Source organism: Gopherus flavomarginatus, chromosome 15 (genome assembly GCF_025201925.1).
Source record: "Gopherus flavomarginatus isolate rGopFla2 chromosome 15, rGopFla2.mat.asm, whole genome shotgun sequence".
Lineage (NCBI taxonomy): Eukaryota > Metazoa > Chordata > Testudines > Testudinidae > Gopherus > Gopherus flavomarginatus.
The window spans coordinates 26,525,123-26,546,140 of NC_066631.1; the positions used below are offsets into that span (position 1 = coordinate 26,525,123).

The 21,018-nt window shown below is 41.7% G+C and overlaps 1 protein-coding gene across 4 annotated transcripts; it reads left to right on the forward strand.

The window, feature by feature from the left end:
* Nucleotides 1-6,837: 6,837 nt before the first annotated feature.
* Nucleotides 6,838-20,901, forward strand: RNF34 (ring finger protein 34). 4 transcript variants are annotated; one of them, XR_007769477.1, is made up of 7 exons: nt 6,839-6,951; nt 11,571-11,780; nt 16,067-16,456; nt 16,746-16,805; nt 17,067-17,268; nt 18,488-19,308; nt 19,505-19,552. XR_007769477.1 is itself a non-coding variant. In XM_050923947.1 (7 exons), exons 1-7 carry the CDS (start codon nt 6,946-6,948, stop codon nt 20,523-20,525), a joined length of 1,098 nt encoding a protein of 365 aa, XP_050779904.1. In that variant the 5' UTR covers nt 6,839-6,945; the 3' UTR covers nt 20,526-20,901. The 4 variants fall into 4 exon arrangements, 3 of the variants coding, with proteins under 3 accessions (XP_050779905.1, XP_050779906.1, XP_050779904.1); XM_050923947.1 differs by lacking the exon at nt 19,505-19,552 and adding an exon at nt 20,425-20,901 and having other exon boundaries at nt 18,488-18,616; XM_050923948.1 differs by lacking the exons at nt 16,746-16,805; nt 19,505-19,552 and adding an exon at nt 20,425-20,901 and having other exon boundaries at nt 6,838-6,951; nt 18,488-18,616.
* The last annotated feature ends 117 nt before the right edge of the window (nt 20,902-21,018 follow it).

A 21,018-nucleotide genomic window follows, 5' to 3' on the forward strand; every position in this document is an offset into this window, starting at 1 on the left:
TTAACACTGCTAAATTCGGTTGAAACGTGTAGTGTAGACCAGGCCTAACTCATCAAGAGGTGGTAAAATTCTTCTCTTGACCTACCTGTGCTACACCAGCAGCTAGGTTGACTTAACTGTGGTGCTCAGGCTATGAAATTTTTCAGAGGTCTGAGCAATGTAGCTAGGATGATGTAATTTTTAAGTGTAGCCCAGGCCTTACTAGTTTAGAGAAGGCCTTAATGAGCATTGAGAGGACTTTTCAATTGTGTTAAGCCAACTCAATTAAGATTACACAATTAAAAAACACACCCATTAAGACTGAGCCAGAGAGGTTAAGTAACTTGCTCAAGGTCACAAAGCAAGCACATGTCATAGCTGGCATTTCAGTTCAGGAATTTCTGACTCCTAATCCAATGCTTAATTCACTGGATTATGTATCAATGATTTAAAAACCTGCTCAAAGGGTAATTTAAGAATACCTGGTTTGTAGCATAAAATTCTGAACACCAAGGGTATGTCTACACTGCAATATAAGCTCAGGGTTTGAACTCAGGCTCAAGCCTTCCATCTTCACATAAATTATGCTAACTGAGGGCTAGGACCCAGGGTCTCAAGATCTCATGAGGGTGGGGGGTCCAAACCTGAGTCAAGCCAGGACCCAAGGTTCAAGCCCTATTGCTTTGCAGTGTAGATGCAGCCCCACCAAAAGGATCGCACAGACTGACTTTCTTTGTCCTCTGGACAGTCAAGTGTTCCCACACTGCACCAGGAACAAAGGGTTAGAGCAGCCAGATTTTGGGAGTGGTCTGGGATATGGATGGTTGGACATGGGCCTGCATAATGCAGGAGCCCCAGAGTTCAACAATTCCTAACCTGGGGTTATAAATGAGCGTAGATGCTCATGCCCTCGGTTAACAAACCCAGGGTCTGGTAACTCAAGTTCTACTAACCCTGGATTTACCTTGCAGTGTAAACATATCCCAAGAGCCAGGTCTTGTGCAAAGGAAGTAGTATATGAACTGCAATTCCTAGCTAAAGACCCACAAGAATTTCCATTGAAGGTTCAAGTATCAGGGGTAGCTGTGTTACTCTGTAACCACAAAAACAACCAGGAGTCCGGTGGCATCTTAAAGACTAACAAATTTATTTAGGCATAAGCTTTCATAGGTAAAAACCCCACTTCTTCAGATGCGCCATTCAAGGTTCAGTAAATTTGCAGAAGGAAACAAAAAAATTAGGTGATTCCCATCAGTAATCTGTTCTTGGGATTGCTGTCTGGAATTGTGCAAAACCTCTGAGGATTAAGAGGTTGTCACATGTCACTGTTACTTTTTGTATCCTGGCAGAGGTAAATAAAACATTTAAATCTTTTAATGCCACTTTGGCAAAGCCAGAGGGCCCAGTGAGGGAAAGTCTCTTATTAATAGAACCTTGGCATACATCACTTTTCAACTGTATAATGGCTCCCAGGTGGATATCAAGTCTCCTGCATAAAAATAATCGATACAAATGCAATTTAGGTATCTTACTACGTGAGAAGTAATACCAAATGATGTATTACAATTCTAATCAGTTAATCAAAATCACTTCACATTAGGGTTAGAATGGCAATTAAATAGTTAAATGCGTCTGATGAAGTGGGTGTTCACCCACGAAAGCTTATGCTCCAATACTTCTATTAGTCTATAAGGTGCCACAGGACTCTGTCACTAATTAAATAGCATGGCTTTGAGTTTTCTGAGTCACTTTAGGCTCAAATACACAACACTCAATATTTGGAGATTTTTTTTATTAAGTCCACATCTAAAGCTCCATTGCTAAGGGCAGAATTCCAGGAGCTCTGGCTTTTGGGTCAGATTCTGATCTCAGTTAGGCCAGTGTAAGTCAAGAGTAGTTCCCATTACTTTAGTGGTGTAATGAGATCAGAATTAGGTTAAACGGTATTATGCTAAAATGCTGATTAATTTGAAATATTGATGAATAACCTCATCTTTTAGGGATCAGTTTTCTCTGATTATATTTTGCCTGAATTTGGTGGAAGGCTTTAAAAAAATTAAAATGACACCAATATTAATTAAAATGGACATAAGCAATTTCTTAAGTGAGAAGGTGATTGTTAGTTGTCAGATGGAAAAAATTGGAGAAAAGACTACTGGGTTTTACTCCTGGCTCTGTCACTGGCTTGCTACTTAGCCGTAGGTGGGTCAGTTAATTTCTCTGCCTTGGTTTACTCACTGAAATAATATACACCTAGCTTCCAGGGCTAAAGTACATAAGCATTGGATGTGTCCCAGATAAGTGTCCTATACTGAAAAATAATTTCTCACACCACATCCATTTACAGTCCATGTAGATTTGTTCTGTGTCTGTAGAGATGGGAAAAACTTTTTAATAGGCTTTTAAAATGTTAACACAACAATTAAAAGGTATTCAAAAACTATTGAACAAGGGGCTCCTAATTCCTTTCTCTTGGGTGTGGACTGTGTTTTTCAGGGAACAGTTACTACTCTTCTGATTCTTAGGAATTCCTGCACCATAGATCTTCAAGGATTGGTCCTATTATGCACTTCTCAAAAGTAGTCATGGTTAGGTAAAGTAAAAGTCACTACTAGCAACATTCAATTAAAGTTCTTTATTTCTTTACAGACACTATCACTGATCTCTGAAGCTGCTGACCTCACAACCTCCTTGCTCACTCTGATGCTATAACCTTCTGTTTGCAGTGACCTATGGTTCATGGAACAGTGCAGATTAAACAGATAACATGAATAACTGGAGTCAAAAACAGTTTCAAATAACCTTTCAGACAGGCAGATGGGGAGAGGACAGCAGAGAGTAAAAAAATGAATTCACAGCAAAAGCAAACAGTCACACCTGGCAAGAATTCAGCACACTAGCAGAATAAATTAAACATCTCAGAATAAAGGGAGTATGGAAAAGCACCATCAAATAGCAATGCACATGCCGTTATTTGTTCCTGCATTATACCCGTTACGCTTTTTAAATAAAATTCTGCTTTTGGAGTACATTAACCAGCTGTGCAAGATATTTACAGCAAAATTTGACATTATGCAAAACTTGATTGTTTTTTATTTACATCATATAAAAAGCCCTGGGTATGTTCGTTGAAAGCTTGCTGAGGAGCATGAATCTTTCCAGTGAGCCTGGGCCCACTTTGGAGTGAAAATGTTGATCGGTTTCTGGGTTTGCATCAATATCACGAGACCTGTCATCTTGATGCCAAAGCAGGTAAAACTGTAATTCTGATGTGAGTTTTGCACTGAAATTTTAGGCTAATGCTTGAGTAAGATCTGAATGTTCAATGTCCAGTCTGCTCTGTACAAACATTAAAGATCCCATAACACTTTGTAGCAGAGTGGGGGTTTGCCTGGGTTTTCTTGGCCAAAATTTCACTTCCAGGTTATCCTTTTATGGCAGAAATTTCCTTCCTTACCTTGTGTGCTATGCTCTCCTTTAAAACACTCACTTTTTGGTTCAGGACAAAATTCCCATTAAAAATTGAAAGATTGGGCTCCACATGTCCAGATTCAACAGATTTTATGTATTCAAAGCACAAGGTAGAAAGATTATTTAGCAGTAGGAATCTAGGAGTTAGTTGAAACTGGATGCCAAATAGTAAACCTTCTTTTCTGCTACTTAAAGATTATGACCAGAGAGCTTGGCGGAACAGTGAACGCCTTGCCTTTTGCCCTTAGGGGTTTTGGTTTCTAATTCTGTTTTGGTAATAGAACTACTGTGACAAAGTTTCTCCTCTACCTTGGTGGGTCCTGCACTTATTGGCAGATTTGCTCACCCAGTGATCTTCCCCTCTGGTGGAATCCATAAGTTGGGTCAACTCCTCCTGTGTCTGATCAGGAGTTGGGAGGAATCCGGGGCCACCCTCTACTCCAAGTTCCAGCCCAGGGCCCTGTGGATTGCAGCTGTCTAGAGTGCCTCCTGTAACAGCTGCATTACAGCTACAACTACCTGGGCTACTTCCCCATGGCCTCCTCCAAACATCTTCTTTATCCTCACCACAGGACCTTCCTCCTGGTGTCTGATAACACTTCTATTCCTTAGTCCTCCAGCAAAAAAAAAAAACAAAACACCCACCATAAACTGAAGTGAGCTCCTTTTTAAACCCAGGTGCCCTGATTAGCCTGCTTTGATTGGTTGCAGGTGTTCTAATCAGCCTGTCTGTCTTACTCTAGTGCATCCCCTGCTCTGGTCACTCAGGGAACAGAAAACTGCTCATCCAGTGACCAGTATATTTGCCCTCTGTCAGACTCCTGTACCCCACTGGTCTGGGTCTGTCACATAACCTTAACATTATCTCTGGACTAGAACTGTCAGTGAGTGGTGGTTGTAAATCAGAACTGATGTGCTTGTCATAGCTATGTGGGGATATTCTGATAGGCCTTGCCTGCACTCTGCCTTTAGGGTAGGACATACAGCCTCATTGTCTCTCAGATGAGCCTCTGAGCCATCACACCATGAGTTCTGCCCAGCAAGTCCAAATGAGATAGACTTCTGGGACTCAAGCACCTCAGCAAGTATATGCAGTGACACCCAGCAACCTTTTCAAAACATGGGTAGATTAGTCAACTGGAACACAGCATCCCGGGTCCTTAGGTTAGCATACAGAATAAAGGTTGCAACATAGGTCATTTAGCCAAGCCAGTGCCCTCAGCCAGCCAAGCTGCTATGAACTCCATTTCAGGCTCTGTCTCCTGTGTCAGTTCAAGGTGAACCACTCTTGAGTTCACATACCACCTGCTGGAAATTCCAGCTGTTAAGTGTTGATTGTTCAGTCCTTGGGACTTCCACTGTCTCCTGTTCTGCCCCAAGAGCACACATACAACCCTTTTTGCCCATATTAAGTAGGCAGACCAAGCACAGTAACAAGGAATGTGTAGGATTCATAAACATATTAAAAAATCCCACTTCAGCATAGGGGGCATCTTAATTCTCCAGAAGATTATATGTGACAGGTGAGACCTCTGAGCTTGTCTGAACAGGTAATATCCTACCATTCTTTCATCAATATCCTTTTGTGGAAGCATTCTTTACTCGCCAAAATGTGTTTAAACACTAGATTGTTTGTACTATGAAAATTTAAATAACTAGGGATTCTTGATTACATCCCAGTTGGCTTCAGAGAGCTGTTTGCATCCCTGCATTTATGAAAGAGAATTTGCATGCTTTTTATTAACTGTTTTTCTTATGGCCCTCTATTCCATTTACATTAACTCAAGATGAAAAAGTCACACTTTGTTACAGCATAGCTAGGATAGTGAGGATGGTTTTACCTGTCCTGCCTTTTACTAACTCTAGATGTTGATATTCTCTTTTCACTTTCCGGTTTTTTTTTTTTTTACTCTCTCTTTAATCACTTTGCATTTTGCTGCATACCTGTTCCAAAATAAAAAAAACAGTTGATTATGTCTCAACAGAGCCAAAAACTCAAAGAACATTGTATTATTTTATGCATTTGCTGCAAATAAAACAATGTTCTAGTGGATAATTTGTTGTTCAAAGGTCAGAAGACTAAATTATAGTTGCACAGCAATTATACTCTGTCCCTTTCAATTTATGTAATAGTCTGTATTTCTGTATCAGCTATTAACTTTATGCTTTACAGTACATGTGCATTTGCTGTAAAAACATTTGTTGTGAATTTCCAGATTTCTGAGCATATTAATTCTTAATCAATATGTTCCATTAACATGGGATGACAGGGTTGTATAGAATTTTCCTTGCTATCCTAGAGTCAAGCTTGGGTGTAAAGGGGCACCATAGAAATACTATAGGTAGATAGATGAAAGGCAGATTAGGTCAAGATGGAGCATGATATGCTGTGATCCATTGCCTCTATAGGTCATTTGTTAAAAGTAGTGCATGGCATGTTGTGATCTCCTGTTTTCATGGAGGTTGTTCTCATCAGGATGGAGCAGGGATATCACTTCTCTGGAGGCTGCTCACAGACCTATAACTCTCTCTAGTTTATCCTGGGGGGAAAAATATTGTATGTCAGGATTAAAAATGGGCAAGGTTGTTCCATGTCCATTATACAGATGAGGACAGGCATAATATTAAAGATATTGGGGATCAAGAGGAGGTTGATAAAGGTCCATTGCAGAGATGGAGCCAGGCTTGACATCTGGGGCACCTGGAGCAGGGATAAGGTTGGTTCTGGTCCATTACTGAGATCGGGCCAGACATGACGTCTGAGGCATTGGAAGTGGGTGAAGGTTCTGCTGTTACAGAGATGGGCCCACACAGGGTGCCCGGAGCGGTGGGAAGTCGGTTCCGCTCTGTAGCAGAGAGGGGCCCACACAGGCGGCCTGGGGCGGTGGGAGGTCTGTTTCAGTCCGTTATAGAGAGGGGCCCACGGGGGGTTCCCGGGGCATTAGGAGGTCGGTTCCAGGCTGGTGCAGAGGTGACGGGGGTGCTGGGAGGCTGGTTCCGGTTCAGTCCAGAGACGGGCCCACGTGGGGTGTCCGGGGCGGTTCGGGTCCGGTCCGGTCCAGAGACGATCTCCCCCGGTCATGCAGGTGCAGCGCCCTTGCGCTGTCCCGTCAGGCGCTGCAGTCATGGGGCTGCCCCCGAGGCTTGGCCCCTGAGCTGGGACCACCCCTGGGCCGAGCCCCTCCCTGCCCCGGCCCGCCCGAGCTCCTCCCTGGGGGTGGGGACTGGGGAGACCCTAACATTCACTCTCGCAACCCCCCATTGAATGGACTCGTCCCCCTCCCCATGGAATGGACGCGCCCTCTCCGCTGATTGGAGAGTCCGCTGGACATTCTCGCTCTCATTGGTTGAGGGGCGACCAATGGGGGTGGGAGGAGGCCTGTCACGCCCTCCGTGAGGCGGCCCCTCAGTTGCCGCGCAGGGCGGGGCCCCGTGGGATGTTACGGTGCTTGGCTCGCTGCCCCCTGAGGAGGAGGAGGAGAGGCGGGAGCGGTCATGAAGGTGAGCGGGGTCCCCGGGCCTGGGGGGAGCCGGGGTTGTGTCCCCTTGGCGGGTTCCTGTGCCAGTGCCCAGCCCGCGGCCGCCGCTGCGTCGTCCCCCGCCCCCTCCCGCCTCGGGCCCGGTTGGGGCCGGGGCCAGGCCAGGCCAGGCCAGGAAGCCCCCGTGATTGGGCAGCCCGTGAGCCAAGCCCACAGGGGCGCTCTCCCCCGGGGGGCTGGTAGTGGGGAGACTCTGCCCCGCCTCTCCCAGGGCCCGGCCGACCTGGCGCCTCTGCTGCGTTGCATACCCCGTCCAGGCTCCCACTCGGGCCGAGCCCCGCCCTGGCCACACGCCGCTCTGCCTGGCTTGGGTCAGCGCGGCAAGCGCTCCGGATCCGGCCGCTGGGATCCTGCTAGTGAGGAGGGCCAGGGCCTGAGTCTTGGTGTGACTCGGCCCGGAGCCGGGTCATTTCGCAGTTTGGCTGCAGCAGAAGCAGCCCCGCCGGGGCAGAAGGTGTGCGTGTGAGACCCAGTTCCAGCAATTGTTGACCTCACAGCGTGGCTGCTCAGGCATGTGCCTGGAAACAGTCCGTAAGACCAGACAGGAGTTTACAGTGCAGTATCGACATACGCTCAGGGGCTAGCTTGAGCTGACTTCACCTGTCCTACAGGACCTGGAGGAGATGCAAGCAGCTCTGCCAGATACCATCCGCTAGCTCAAGGGTTCTCAAACTGGGGGTTGGAACCCCTCAGGGGGTCACGAGATTATTATATGGGGGGGTTGTGAGCTCTCAACTTCCCCCCCAACCCTGCTTTGCCTCCAGCATTTATAATGGTGTTAAATATAAATAAAAACACTATTAACACTCAGAAGCTTTCTCTGTGAAAGGGGTCACCAGTAAAAAAAAGTTTGAGAACCCTAGCAGGAGTTGTTCAGGGCTTACAGATTGTAAATGGACCTGTTTTAATGATGAACTTGAGACCTGGTCTTGCTATAGTGTTGCCTCCTGATGTTGGTGAATGTTCATAGATCTTGGGTTGCACCAGATCCTGGTGTCATGATCTGGCATATGCTCCAAGATTTAGTACAACTTCTTTATGGCTCAGAGCATTCATGTGTATTTGTGCTAGGTAGATGTGATGGTGGACATTAGGGCACAGTACAGAAGCTGCAGTTAATTAAATTTGAACTGTAGGGGATTCTAGCGGGGGCGGGGGGACCTGGAAAAAAAAGTTGGGCTTGTTCTCTTTGGTATGTGTCTAATGGATAAAGAAGCCATGAAACAGTCTTTGAACCCCCTGCCCTCATTTTTATACTTACTTAGACACACACACACACTCTGACTCTGTCTCTCTCTTATTTAGAAATCCCAGAGATTCTCCAACTAGGGATGACCAGACTTAATATGTCTGGAAGTCTTGGGAATCTGTTTTGTGAAAGTGTAATGCCTTGAGTGCACAAAGGTGCTGAATCCTTAGCAAAGGCTTCTATTATTCTCAAAGTTAGCTATTGAAGTTATATTGATAACAAACTCAAGTTTTAAACCAGAACTAATAATCCCTTCTCCTCACCCTGCTTCACTGTCACTTCTTGACTCTTATGATGTCACCTTTTATAAACTTCTAATTAGGACATAACTTGCCTATAGAAAAAACAAGCTGAAAACTGTCTTTAGGACTCCTATATACATAATAAATAATAATAAAATGGAGCACAGGTCCTGTAAAGAAAACAATTGGGCATGGAGGAGATAGTTAACTCTGATAATTGGGGCATCTTCTTCCTTCAATCTGATCAGTTACCTTTCAGTTCCATTTTTCCAGTTAAGCCACCTTCTTTCAAGGCCTTCTCATGACTGCTAATAAACCTGCACTTTACAAGATCTACAAAAACATACATATTTTCTTTTAAAATTAATTTAATCATTTATATCCTACAATATTCCTAGATGCCCAGGTTCTGATACTGGCTAATCCTTACTTCAGTACTATCCTCACTGAACCATGGAATTGCAGTTACTTTAATGTATTTAACTGTCTTATGAACTATAAACTATTACTCAGGAATGCTGGGCTGGCAGTTGTGGTTTTTAAATTTCAATTTATTTTTGTCAGAGTCTCACGTGTCTATTACAGAAATAATTAAAAGTGCTTGTAACAAGTGTTTTAGTCCTCATAGATTAAAAAGTATATATCTTGTGAGTTGCTTTAAAAAAAAAATCTCAGCACAACTCATTCTTGTCTAGTAAAACTGGGATGCTCAGGGTCAACTTGAAATTTGCACAGAAAAATGAGTGTTGGTTAATCTACATTCTTTTTGGTATTAAATGTAGAAAATTGAGGTTTGGGTTAACAAGAACTAAAGTTCCTTAACTGTCAGTTTCTGAGGTGCTGACTGTATATTGGTAGCTCTTTGAAGACTGGCTTAACATGTGTAAACAAGCATGAATGTCTGATTACATGCCTCAGCGGGAACATTTGTCTATTAATATACATTAAAGGGATTTTTATATGGCAGTTAAATCATTACTGCCCAACACTTTGCTCAGTTTAGAGGGGATTTATTGCCATTTTCACTGTAAATAAGATTCTTTAAAATATACTGACAGTAACTGACTTAACCCACACAGGCATGAACATAAGGTTTTAATAGACATGTGATGTGGCTGCTTACGGACAAAAAGATGGAGTTTTTAGATTAATTGATCTTGTTGCTAAAGGAAACACAGTGACATAAGAATTTTAAGATGGGTTGAAAAATCCAGTGTTCTCAGGTATTCCTGTAACAGGGTGAACATCTTTAACTCCTTTTCACAAGAGTGTGTGGGAAACTTTAAATGATAGTAGTGTCCTGGGAGCACTCCATGTGCAGGTCTCCTGTTATGTCTAGTGTAAATTCTACACATGGTGTGATTGCAAGATTGGGCTGAGTAGATTTATTGTCTATGAATATTTGGTTCTGGTGGTGCCTATAATGTGCTAGGTGCTGTAAAGGAATGCAAGGTCCTAGCCCTGACAACGTTTAGAACCTCAGTGATGCATTCAACTAGAGATGTTGAAGACTTCCTACAGGAAAAGTGAAGGCACAAGGCTTGTGTGGGCTGGAGATGTACAGAATCACTATGAGGGGCATTTCTCATTGAATTTCAAGTTTATCTGAGTCTTTCTCATGGAAAGATTTAGATAAAATAACTTTAGTTTGTGACAGGGTTTATTATAGCTTCCCATTGGCTCTTATAAACTGGAATCTCAAAATTAACGGAATGTTTCCTACCATATTGAAGGGTACAAAATTCCTGGGTTATATATATTTAATTCTGCATTAAACTACCACAAATCAGAATGTTTTCAGTTAATTTTAGAATAAGTTTATAAATTCACTTTAAAATGAGTCTAGCTAGTGGCTAAAATGTGAGTTGTGAGTTAGAAACCCTTCAATCTCCAGATAAAATGCCCGTGCAGTTCCATGCACACCTAACTGATAAAGGCTCCTTCCTGCACTAGCATTTAACCTTGAAATCACAAACCTATGTATTCCATTTTCTTTCTCTTTAGCTGTAAGACATCATCGCCCTTTTTAGTGTATTCCAGAGTGGTTTTGGTAAAGGCTTGAAAGACAAAATAGCTTTAAACATACCAATTTAAAATTCATTGCTTGGTGTTTTCCTTAAAAGTGCATAAATCCTTCAGTCATATCACTCTGTTTTCCTTCCAAGAAGGAAGGAACTGTGGTCTTGGCCTGATCAAGGAACACATCTTTCTTTTTTTCTTTGTGTAATCATTTTTGAGTTTAACTAAAAACTGTAATTGGACTTGCACAGTTTGTCTGAATCTTAAAAGTAGCTGCCGCCTCTAAGTGTAGATTTTAAGTAGAATACATATTATAGTGGATTGCCTTCCCCCTTGCAAGACACTCAGTATAAAATATTTCCAAGGATAACAAGTAATTCACACTTAACATATGCACATTTCAAAAGTGAATGTGTTTTGGGTGCTCCAGCTTGATTTTAAAAATCAAAACTTGGTCAGTGTGTATTCAGATCTGTTTATATTAGCAATTTTATTGTAAAGGCTACCGGTAGCTCCAGTGCCTCTGCTCTCCAGTGCAGAAACCCCACCTGTTGGGTATTCTTGTCTGGGTGTAATCTGCTTCCACCAAATCACCTTTCTCCATTTCCAGCAGCAGATTCTTTGCTGAGCCTGTGCTTTTGGCTATGGCCTGATTCTGCTGGTTTTTCTCTCATCCTTTGAGTGTTTCTGCTCACTAACTGCCAGTCTTCCTTGTGGGTTCCTGTGTCTTTGCTGACTGATCCTTAGTCTGCTTCCTTCACTCGTCCATTTTCCTAAAACTTTACCTTTTCAGGTTCTCTACCTTGCCTGCTTGTGCAATGCCCCCCACCAAACTGCTCTCAAAAGAGGCCCTTTGCTTATTTTAACTGTCCAGACCCCAGTTGGGAAGCACATGACTAAGACAATTCTAAGAGTTAGTACTGTGTTAAATTACTAATACTCTGGGAATTCATATACCGCACTAGTGGGATGATGGTGTAACAGAATGAAGCATCTCTTCAATAACAAGTAACGCACGGGTAAGAATCTTAAAATGGAGTTAAGTTTCCTTTTTACCTTTACTGTTTTCAGGCGGGAGCCACGTCCATGTGGGCTTCCTGCTGTGGGTTGCTGAATGAAGTCATGGGTACTGGAGCTGTCCGTGGCCAACAGCCAGGATTTGGGGGAGGAACTGGCCCATTCAGATTTGCACCAAATACAGACTTCTCAGCATATCCATCTTCAGGAGCCAATATAGTCTGCAAAGCCTGTGGGCTTTCATTTTCAGTTTTTAGGAAAAAGGTGAGTATAATTTATTAAATAATGTTTTACTAACACCAACTAATCTGTAGACCTGTCAGGAGAGAAGTATTTTCCCCTTTTACAGATGATAAAACTGGGGCACCAGGTGGCGGAGTTTTAATGATTTGTTCAAGGTCACAGATGTCAGACAGGATTAGAAGTTTTCCTATATTGCTTGTTCAAAATAACAACCAACGAAGTTGCTGAACAACTGAGTGGTCGAGAAGCTGACCAACAGAGAGCCTCAAATTCATAATTAGTATTGTAGCATTTTCCTTAGAAACCAAGTGAACTTAATTGCAGTCTTAGCCCTGTATCAGAGGAATACGGTTGGTTAGGAAGTTGAAAGGCTACTGCACTGGATTAGGTTATCACTTCACTTACAGTCAAACAAGTGAGTCAACAAAATTTACCAAATAAAATTGATTGGAATTTTGTTTAAACTATGGATGTATTTCAAAAACCCAATGCATAAAGATGACTGACTGTTCTATGTATTTATATAAAAATAATGTAATCTGTAAGATTAGAGTCAATTTGGCAGGCCATCATTATCTTGATCACTCAGGTGACCCAGTTCTCTGCAGTGAACTTACAATAAACTGAAGCCCAACTGTTTCTGATTTACAGAAAATCTAATATTCAGAGATTCTTACAACAGATCAATCTCTTGGCAGAGATTTCCCTCCCCCCCTTTTTTTTTAATCTACTGTGCCCCGCATTCCTTTTGTGGCAGTGTGCCTGAGCAGCAGCTGAGGGTCCATAATGTCTCAATCTAAGATTTCCTAGGGCTTATTTATTAAAATTCCAAAGAATGCGGGGAGGGAAGGATCTACACTAATCATTGTGGTTGAGGTAGTTGTGTTAAGGGACTTGTGACTGTTGGCTGTACCAATTTCCTCTGCCTGTATGCAAATAGATCTCTTGAATTAGGACTGCTATTTATCTCAGGTTCTGTAAACTAAACACTGTCCAGAACTTAAGCCTGATTCAGGATCCTTGGAAATCACTGGGAGCCCTCCCATTAACTTTAATAGGATTCAGATCAGGGCTGTTGTGACTGGAGAATCAGGAATCTGAGGCTAATTGCTAGAGCTCCCACTATCCCTGTCCTCCAAGTTGGTTGTTAAATGCAGAACCATTTCACTTGTGCCTCAAGTGATCATCAGTTGCCCTTAAACCAGGGGTGGGCAAACTATGGCCCACAGGCCACATCTGAACACAGGGTGCAGCTCAGGACTGGCACACCCCTTACAGAGGGGGTTGCACTGCGGAGGTAGGGGAGCAGGCGGGTGGTGGGAACGCGGTCGGAGGACTCTGGAGGAGCACTGGGTGGCTGCGCAGCCGGCTGGAGAGAAGCGGCCCTTTGAAGGGGAAACCGCTGCGTCTCTTCGGCTGCCCCTGCTCCTCCTGAGTCCTCCACCCATGTTCGCGGGGCTGCATTCCAAAAGGGGATGTGGAGGGGGGAATCCAGGGGAGTGGTTAGGTGCAGGGGATCCCAGGACGTGGTGGTCAGGGGACAAGGAGCAGAGGGGGTTGGATGGGGCAGGAAGTGGAAGGGGTGGATAGGGAGCAGGGGGCAGGCTGTTTGGCGAGGCACAGCCTTCCCTACCTGGCCCTCCATACTGTTTTGCAACCCCAATGTGCCCCCCACGCCAAAAAGTTTGTCCACCTCTGCCTTAAACCATCCTTGCCTCAGTCACCTCCCTTTTTTTCCATTGTTGGAAGAATTGTAATTCAGATTTGTCAGCCTGAAGATTCAGGAAAAGTGAACTTCTAATTTTAAACTCTAACTTCTGCATCTTCTATTTGCTACTGTGGATGTGTCCCTTACAATTTATTTCCCTGTAAGGTTGACCTGTGATATCTGGAAAGAGAATTTTTTCTTTTTCCCTACAGATATTTTTTCTTTGCTGTGGAGATATTTCCTATGGTGTCTAGTTTCTTGTGGTAGGAGAGATGAGTTTAGGTGCCAGCCTAAGAACTTAGCATGTCTCCAGGAAGGGCTGAGTATGTAACATTGACTCTTCTGTTTTCATATTAGAAATAGTAAATCTAATTCAAGAGCTTTTTTTAAAGTTTGTGGTGTCCGTAGTTAGTTTTTTTTATATATACCAAGGTTATCCTACATGGTTTTGAGCAAAACGGATACATTGGTAGTGCTTTGTAGCTCAGTTACAGTGTTTGGCTCTACTTAGAGCAGGGGTAGGCAACCTATGGCATGGGTGCCGAAGGTGGTACACAAGCTGATTTTCAGTGGCACTCACACTGCCTGGGTCCTGGCCACCAGTTCAGGGGGCTCTGCATTTTAATTTAATTTGAAATGAAGCTTCTTAAACATTTTAAAAATCTTATATAACTAAACTATTGTTGTTGTATGTAAAGTAAATATTATAGACTTAGAGACCTTCTAAAAACGTTAATGTATTACTGGCATGCGGAACCTTAAATTAGAGTAAATAAATGAAAACTTGGCACACCACTTCCGAAAGGTTGCTGACCCCTGACTTAGAGTGTAGGGGACATAATCTAATTAGAAAATTACCTTGTTCTTTACATATCTTCATACCTTCCCTTAAAATATTCTTGTCACATTCTTGCTTGAGAGGCTTTTGCAAGCTGGAAAAAAGTACAGGGTATGTCTACATAGCTGTGGATTGGTTTGTTTTTGCTGAGTCTCTCAAGAGCCCAGGTCTACAGACTTAAAGCTTGTGTTATGATGCTACAAATAGCTGTGTAGCTGCTTGGGCTCTGGTGCCCTGGGATGGGATGGGAGGCTTCAGAGCCCACATTCCAGCCTGAGCCAAGATGTCTACACAACTATCTTCAGTGCTGTAGCATGAGCCTGAGTCTAGGATATAAGACTTGTTGCTGTGGAGTTCTCTTTGCTGCGCTCCCCTCCCCCCCACCAGTGAAATACCCATAAGTGACATTCTAGCCATTACCTCAGAGGAAGGCATAATTGTCTCCCATGACTGAATTTCCTAGTAGCACAGTGCAGAAAATGGTATCTTCATGATTCCATCTTAGAACCTGGTTAGTATCTTGAATCATCAGAACTGAGGCTTAGTAATTTTATCCCAGCTAATGAGGCTACACTCAATTTTAAATATCTTAACGTAGTTCTCTGGGAATGGAAGGGGAACAATACGTCAAGGTTTCAGTAGTGTTTCTAATGGTGCTGAATGACTGTTACACTGCAGTCATTATACGTTGTCTTTTGTGACATTGCCCCTGTAGTCTTCACTGTCTTGTCAAGGGAAAGTTTTAGAATGTGTTGGTTAACATTTTTAAAAACATCTCTTCTAGTCAAGATGAGGCCTGTGGAATTGTGCACACTGTTATGTCATCACAGGAAGAGGATGCCTTGTATACAGTCTCACAATCAGAATTTGCAGAAACTGTATCATGAAGGACAAAGAGGTTTCCAACCACAGAGCGGCTATTCTCCAAATTGTTTTGCTTTGTGACCTGCCACTTTTTAGTATATGCAGCTGTTGTGGGCGTATACCTTGGTTCCATATTCTGGAAGTAAAAAGCTACCTCCAACAGCTGTCTGGTTCTTCTATATATTTTAGCTGATGTATCCGAAGTTAAAGTAGAGGGGATGGAAGGTCTGCATGGCTTTGCAGAGTTAGTACTTGAGGACGATGATAGTTCTTAGGTAAATCTATCTTTTGCTGAAAGTAGGAAAACCATTTTAAAAGGAGACTCACTTTATATCAAACTTCTCTCAAATTGCTCTTATAATTGTAAGAATTAATGGCAAAGATCACTAAACCTGAAAGATCAGATTTATCATTTTTACATGGCACATTTGCCAGCACCTTGTGTATAATCATACTTTCTCCTCTGTAGTCAGATTTCCCTTAGGTGTGTGAGAGAGAAACACTAAATTTCTCAGCAAATAGAAACAGACTTGGTGGCAGGTTTAGTACTTGAAATTACTTGCAACTCACTTTGAAATTGACTAGATTTCAAGTGGATGTCCTTTTGAGTTAACTACAACTTAGTGTGTATTTAAGTGTTGCCTTGTTAAAATTGATTAAATGTCTTGATAAATGTACTAACCCTACAACTGCTCTGGAGAGTACCTGCAAAACTGTTTGACAGACCAGTTTCATAGACATCTCAGAAAACATGTACTAAGATTGTCAGCTGAAAGCATTAAGAATAGCAGTGGGTGATGGAGGGTGTGTGTGAAGGAAACAGCAAACAGAGATTTATTTTTTACTCCTGTGAATATCTGACATACAGTTCAATGGCTTTTGTGTCTTCCTGTTTAGCATGTGTGTTGTGACTGCAAGAAGGATTTTTGCTCAGTTTGTTCAATCTTACAAGAAAATCTCAGAAGATGTTCTACTTGTCACTTATTACAAGAGACAGCATTTCAGCGGCCTCAGTTAATGCAATTGAAAATCAAGGATCTGCGTCAGTATCTGATCCTTAGAAACATACCAACAGATACTTGTCGAGAAAAAGAAGACTTGGTGGATCTTGTACTCTGCCATCATGGATTAGGTTCTGAGGATACAGACACTAGTAGCTTGCATTCTTCAAGGTCACAGACTTCTAGTTTTTTTACACATCCATTTTCTCTCTCTGTATCAGTGTCCTCCTCTCAAGGAGGACTTACAAATAGAAGAGGAAGCACAGAAAATGGAACACCTGTACAGGTACAGTACCACTAGTTTTGGTCTTACAATGACCTTATAAATGCTGTCTGCTACACTTATATACGCACACCAAGGGGCGGGTGTAGGGTCTTCAGGAAATACCTTTTTTACATCCTGTGCTTGAAAATGGAAGAACATGGGTAACTGGGACAAGACTGTGATCACTTAAAACTGTAATGGCAAGTTTAGCATAAGCTTTCCAATGTGTGTCATCTGTGACCTATTTAAAGCATTTTCCTTACTGTACCAGAGGGGGTTGTTGTCATGATCTGATTCATTGTGTATGCAGGGACAAAGTGGAATGCCTTCTTCAAACAATGAAGAAGAAGAAGAAAACACAGAAGAGCAGGTGAGACACATGAATCACCTAAAGAGTAAACTAGCCCTATTTGGCATCTGACACAGAAAACCATATAGAGCCTTCATGCTGTTAATTTAGTTTGAGTGAACTAGGCTGTGGTGCTGCATGTTAACAGATATTTGAAAATATTGTAAGTAAAATAAAATGATAAATTCTTTAAACTACAGCAGGGATTAGCTAAAATTAGAACAGTAACTTTTTTTTGGTGACTTAAAGTTAAAAGCATAAGAAATAATTGGTGTGTTTCAGACCCCTAGCATGTCCAGAAAGCGAGCAAGAGCATCATTGTCTGATATTTCAAGTCTGGAAGATATTGAAGGATTGAGTGTTCGACAGCTGAAGGAAATACTTGCTCGAAATTTTGTCAACTATTCAGGATGCTGTGAAAAATGGGAACTTGTGGAGAAAGTGACCAGGCTGTACAGAGAGAGTGAGGAAAATCACACGACACGTAGGTGTTTAGTTCTTTTTTTTTCTTGAAACTAACTCTTGTTCCCTAGTGACTGGCTTTGACGATGGGTATTGAGTGCTTTTGTCAGCTGCAACAACTGGAAAGCTATTAACTGTACTAGCTGTGTCCAGAATAGCTGAAGCTGTGCTAGATCTGGCATGTGAGTTACACTATTGATCAATATGTGGCATTGGCTCCTAAAATTGTGCTGTTTTGGTGACTTGCTGAAGCTAAATAAACTTGATCACTCTCACTTCAGCTATTCTCAAGTAGTTAAATTGGTAACAACTACACTATTGAAAACCAACCCACTAGAGAAAATGAAATTGTGAAACCCCAGTGAAAGGCATGGGGGTGTAAATTAAGTATTAGTGGGATTTTTTTGGCATAGAAAAAAATCTTTTAGAGAACTCTACCAGTCTCTCTATGGACTAGCTGTGAAGCCGTTGCTGGGACAAGTGATGGTTTTCTTATCAAGTTTCTGGTGTTTTTTTCCTAAAATTAGCATTTTAACAAATGGCTGCACTATGGTCCTAAACTGAGCACAACTGAGTTCAATTGTCACAATTATACCACTCAGTTACAGCATTATTTTGGTACAATTAGATGTAAACTTCAAGATTTTTTTTCCTGTTTCTCTAACATCTTACAAAATGTGAAAGATGAATACTCGGATCTACTTTCCATCATACAACATGGCTGCCCTTTAATTCTACATAGTTACTAAATGTGTCAGTCTTGTGCCCCAATAGCAATTTTTGTAAGATTGTAAAGGACTGATCACTACAGATATGCAATATTATTAACAGGGCCAAATACAAAGAGGGGAGGTAAGTGTTATCCATGTTTGACAAGTGATGAAACTGATAGGGCTCAGAGGTGGGATGACTTTGACCCTGCTATGACAGTGGGTGTGGCAGAGCTGGAATGATACCTGTATTTGAATCCTAGTCCCGTACTCTCTTCTTTGGATTATGTGACGTCAGAGGTATTTGATCCTAAATATAGGACAAAACCATACTCTGCATCAGTTACCTTAATCTTACTCTATTTATAAACTAAAGCTTTATTTTACCAGTAGCTTTACTGTAAATGCAGATAAAAATGAAGTGATACTGAAATGAGTTGGCTTAGTTTCCTACATGTCTGGGACAGAATTTAGCTGCTTTTGCCATGGCCTGAATCTCTCTAAATCTTAACCCCATCTGTTGCTTTGCAGAGGGAGAGAAGATGCAACTGAATGAGAGTGATGATAATCTATGTAGGATCTGCATGGATGCAGTAATTGACTGTGTTCTTCTGGAATGTGGTCACATGGTCACTTGCACAAAGTGCGGCAAAAGAATGAGTGAGTGTCCCATCTGTAGACAGTATGTTGTACGAGCAGTGCACGTATTTAAATCTTAAGACCAAAAATATGTTTTATAGCCACCCTGAGTTCCTGTATTTCTGGGGGCAGGACTGATGAAGCTTGTTATGACAAACATTAGTTTCAATATGAATCAAACATTTTGAACGGCAGGCTACAGCAGCATTTGGAAACACTCTCCTGTGACAGAATTAAAATTGCAGTTTGGCAACATGATGTGTACTGCAGGAGCTGCCTGAGTTACCTTATAAAGCCATGAACTGCTTAAGTCCAACTGTTTACAGCAGATCTAGCATCACTTATTGTTCTCTTCTGAAGAACATCACCTTAATCATTAATTTACTGAAGGGTCCAGTATAGTCAACAGAAAAGTGCTTTCCCATGACCATCTTGTTGGATGATTATAGTCTGGTTCACTAAGAGCAATACATAAGCACCACTCATATTACTCCTTAATAAAGTTTAATATATTAGAATGTAACTGTTCTGACACTATTGCTACAATAGTGTTAACAGTCAAAACAAGATTGTAGAAAGCACTGCCATTACATAAGTGTTTCTGTGCAGGTACAGCTAATCTATTTTCATGCTTATTGCTTCATTCAGAATGTCTGTCTCATTACATGTATATTGTATACTGTCCTTGAACATTCTTTATCAAAGTGAACTGTGTATTCCTACATAGCTCTGTTTAATGGCAGCCAAATGCTAATTACTCAATGTTGAGTTTAAAAATAAAATGTAGTTAGAGGGAACAGGTTAACTTCAGTGGTCCCAAATTCATTCAAGCCTATTATATTTTGCAAAGACTGTATTCCACATACTGGGAACTTTAAAGTGAATACAGATCAATTATAGCGAAACTAGTAGATGCTAACTTTTGGGAGTTATAGTATTTCAAACCTTAACCTATTAACCCATCCCTACCCCAGAAAAGCTGAGAGTAAGGAAGGAAGAACAGGATTAAGAGGAATTGTAGTTTTGTTTTTTTAACTAGGGCTTGCTCACAAGTGTGTTGAATCAAGACTAGGGTAATGAACAAAATTGCCAATTAACACTCTGGTGACACCTGTGAAATAAGTTATTTGGTCCAGTTTCTAGATAGTATCAAACCACCATCGGGGCAATAACTGTTCCTTTAGAATACAAACATTTCCCTTAAGGGGTCCCCCAGCTGAAGGAAATAATGGAGTGTAGTAGGAAGCCAGTATTGCCCACCACCTTTGCTGTAATCTGTTCTAATGCTAGATATCTAACAGTATAACCACTTCCTAAAACCAAAAAAAAATCACACACCTCTAATGGCAGTTGAAATGCCTTTAATATTATCCAGTGACAACTTTAATCTGAGTTGAATTTTACTGGGCAAATGGTGTTGCACAAAAACTAATTGCCATATTATATAGGTTTTTTTTATACCTGGGTCTCTTTCAACTTTCTGTACAGCCCACTATTCAATTCCCAGTGTTCACCTAGTTTGAGAAGGCAACTGGAGAAATTAGTACATTAAAAATACTTTTGGTTTTCTGTACAGTAGATAGGTATGGGAGGCAATGTACCTCCATCTACTTGGGCCTAGAATGGGGTGGGGGGCTGGTGTTTTTTGATAAGTACAAGCTGCTGAAGTAGGGGAGTAAGTGCAGGAAAGAATCTTAAGCTAGAGTCACATCTTCGATAGATGGGGTGTGTGTGTGTGAGAGCAAAGCAGTGCTAAAGCTAGCTTCTCTACCTTAGCTACTTTGAGGGTGGTGTTTTGTTTTAAAGCTAGGTTTCTGTTTTTAAATTAGACTCAAGTGCTGCAATTCAATCACAGGGCTCCATAGAGATGGTAAGAGTTGGAAATGGAAGACAGACAACCTCTGTGCCTAGCTTGCTGTATGCTACTTAAAGATTTTCAGGATTGTTTTTGGCTCTTTATTTTAAAGAATTATTGCACCACCTTCTATCATTCTTGAAGAAACTACTTCAAAACTTTAGCCAGCTTGTGTATAAACTAGCAAACTTGTTAATTTTCTGAAAGTATAAAGACAGCTGCTGATGTTTGGGACAATTCAAAATAAAACATGCAATTTACAGAGAATCTTTAGTAACAGACATTACTGCTTCTTTGAGAAGGGAGCAAAACTCTGGCTTTATTTTAGGACTTTCTGAAGTTACTGACTCAAAGTTCTTCAGTTGGTAAGTTAATGTAGGGGAGTGTAGCACACACATTACTTCCATTCTGAACAATGGCTGAATTTAATTAAGGTTTGGAAGTGGTCTGGGGTTAGTCTTATGTCTCTTTTTAAAAACTATTCACTATCCTCTTATTAAAAACAAGGAATTATAGGCTTTGACTAAATCCCCTCTGGGGGTTAGAATAGCCAGACTGCATGCTCTTG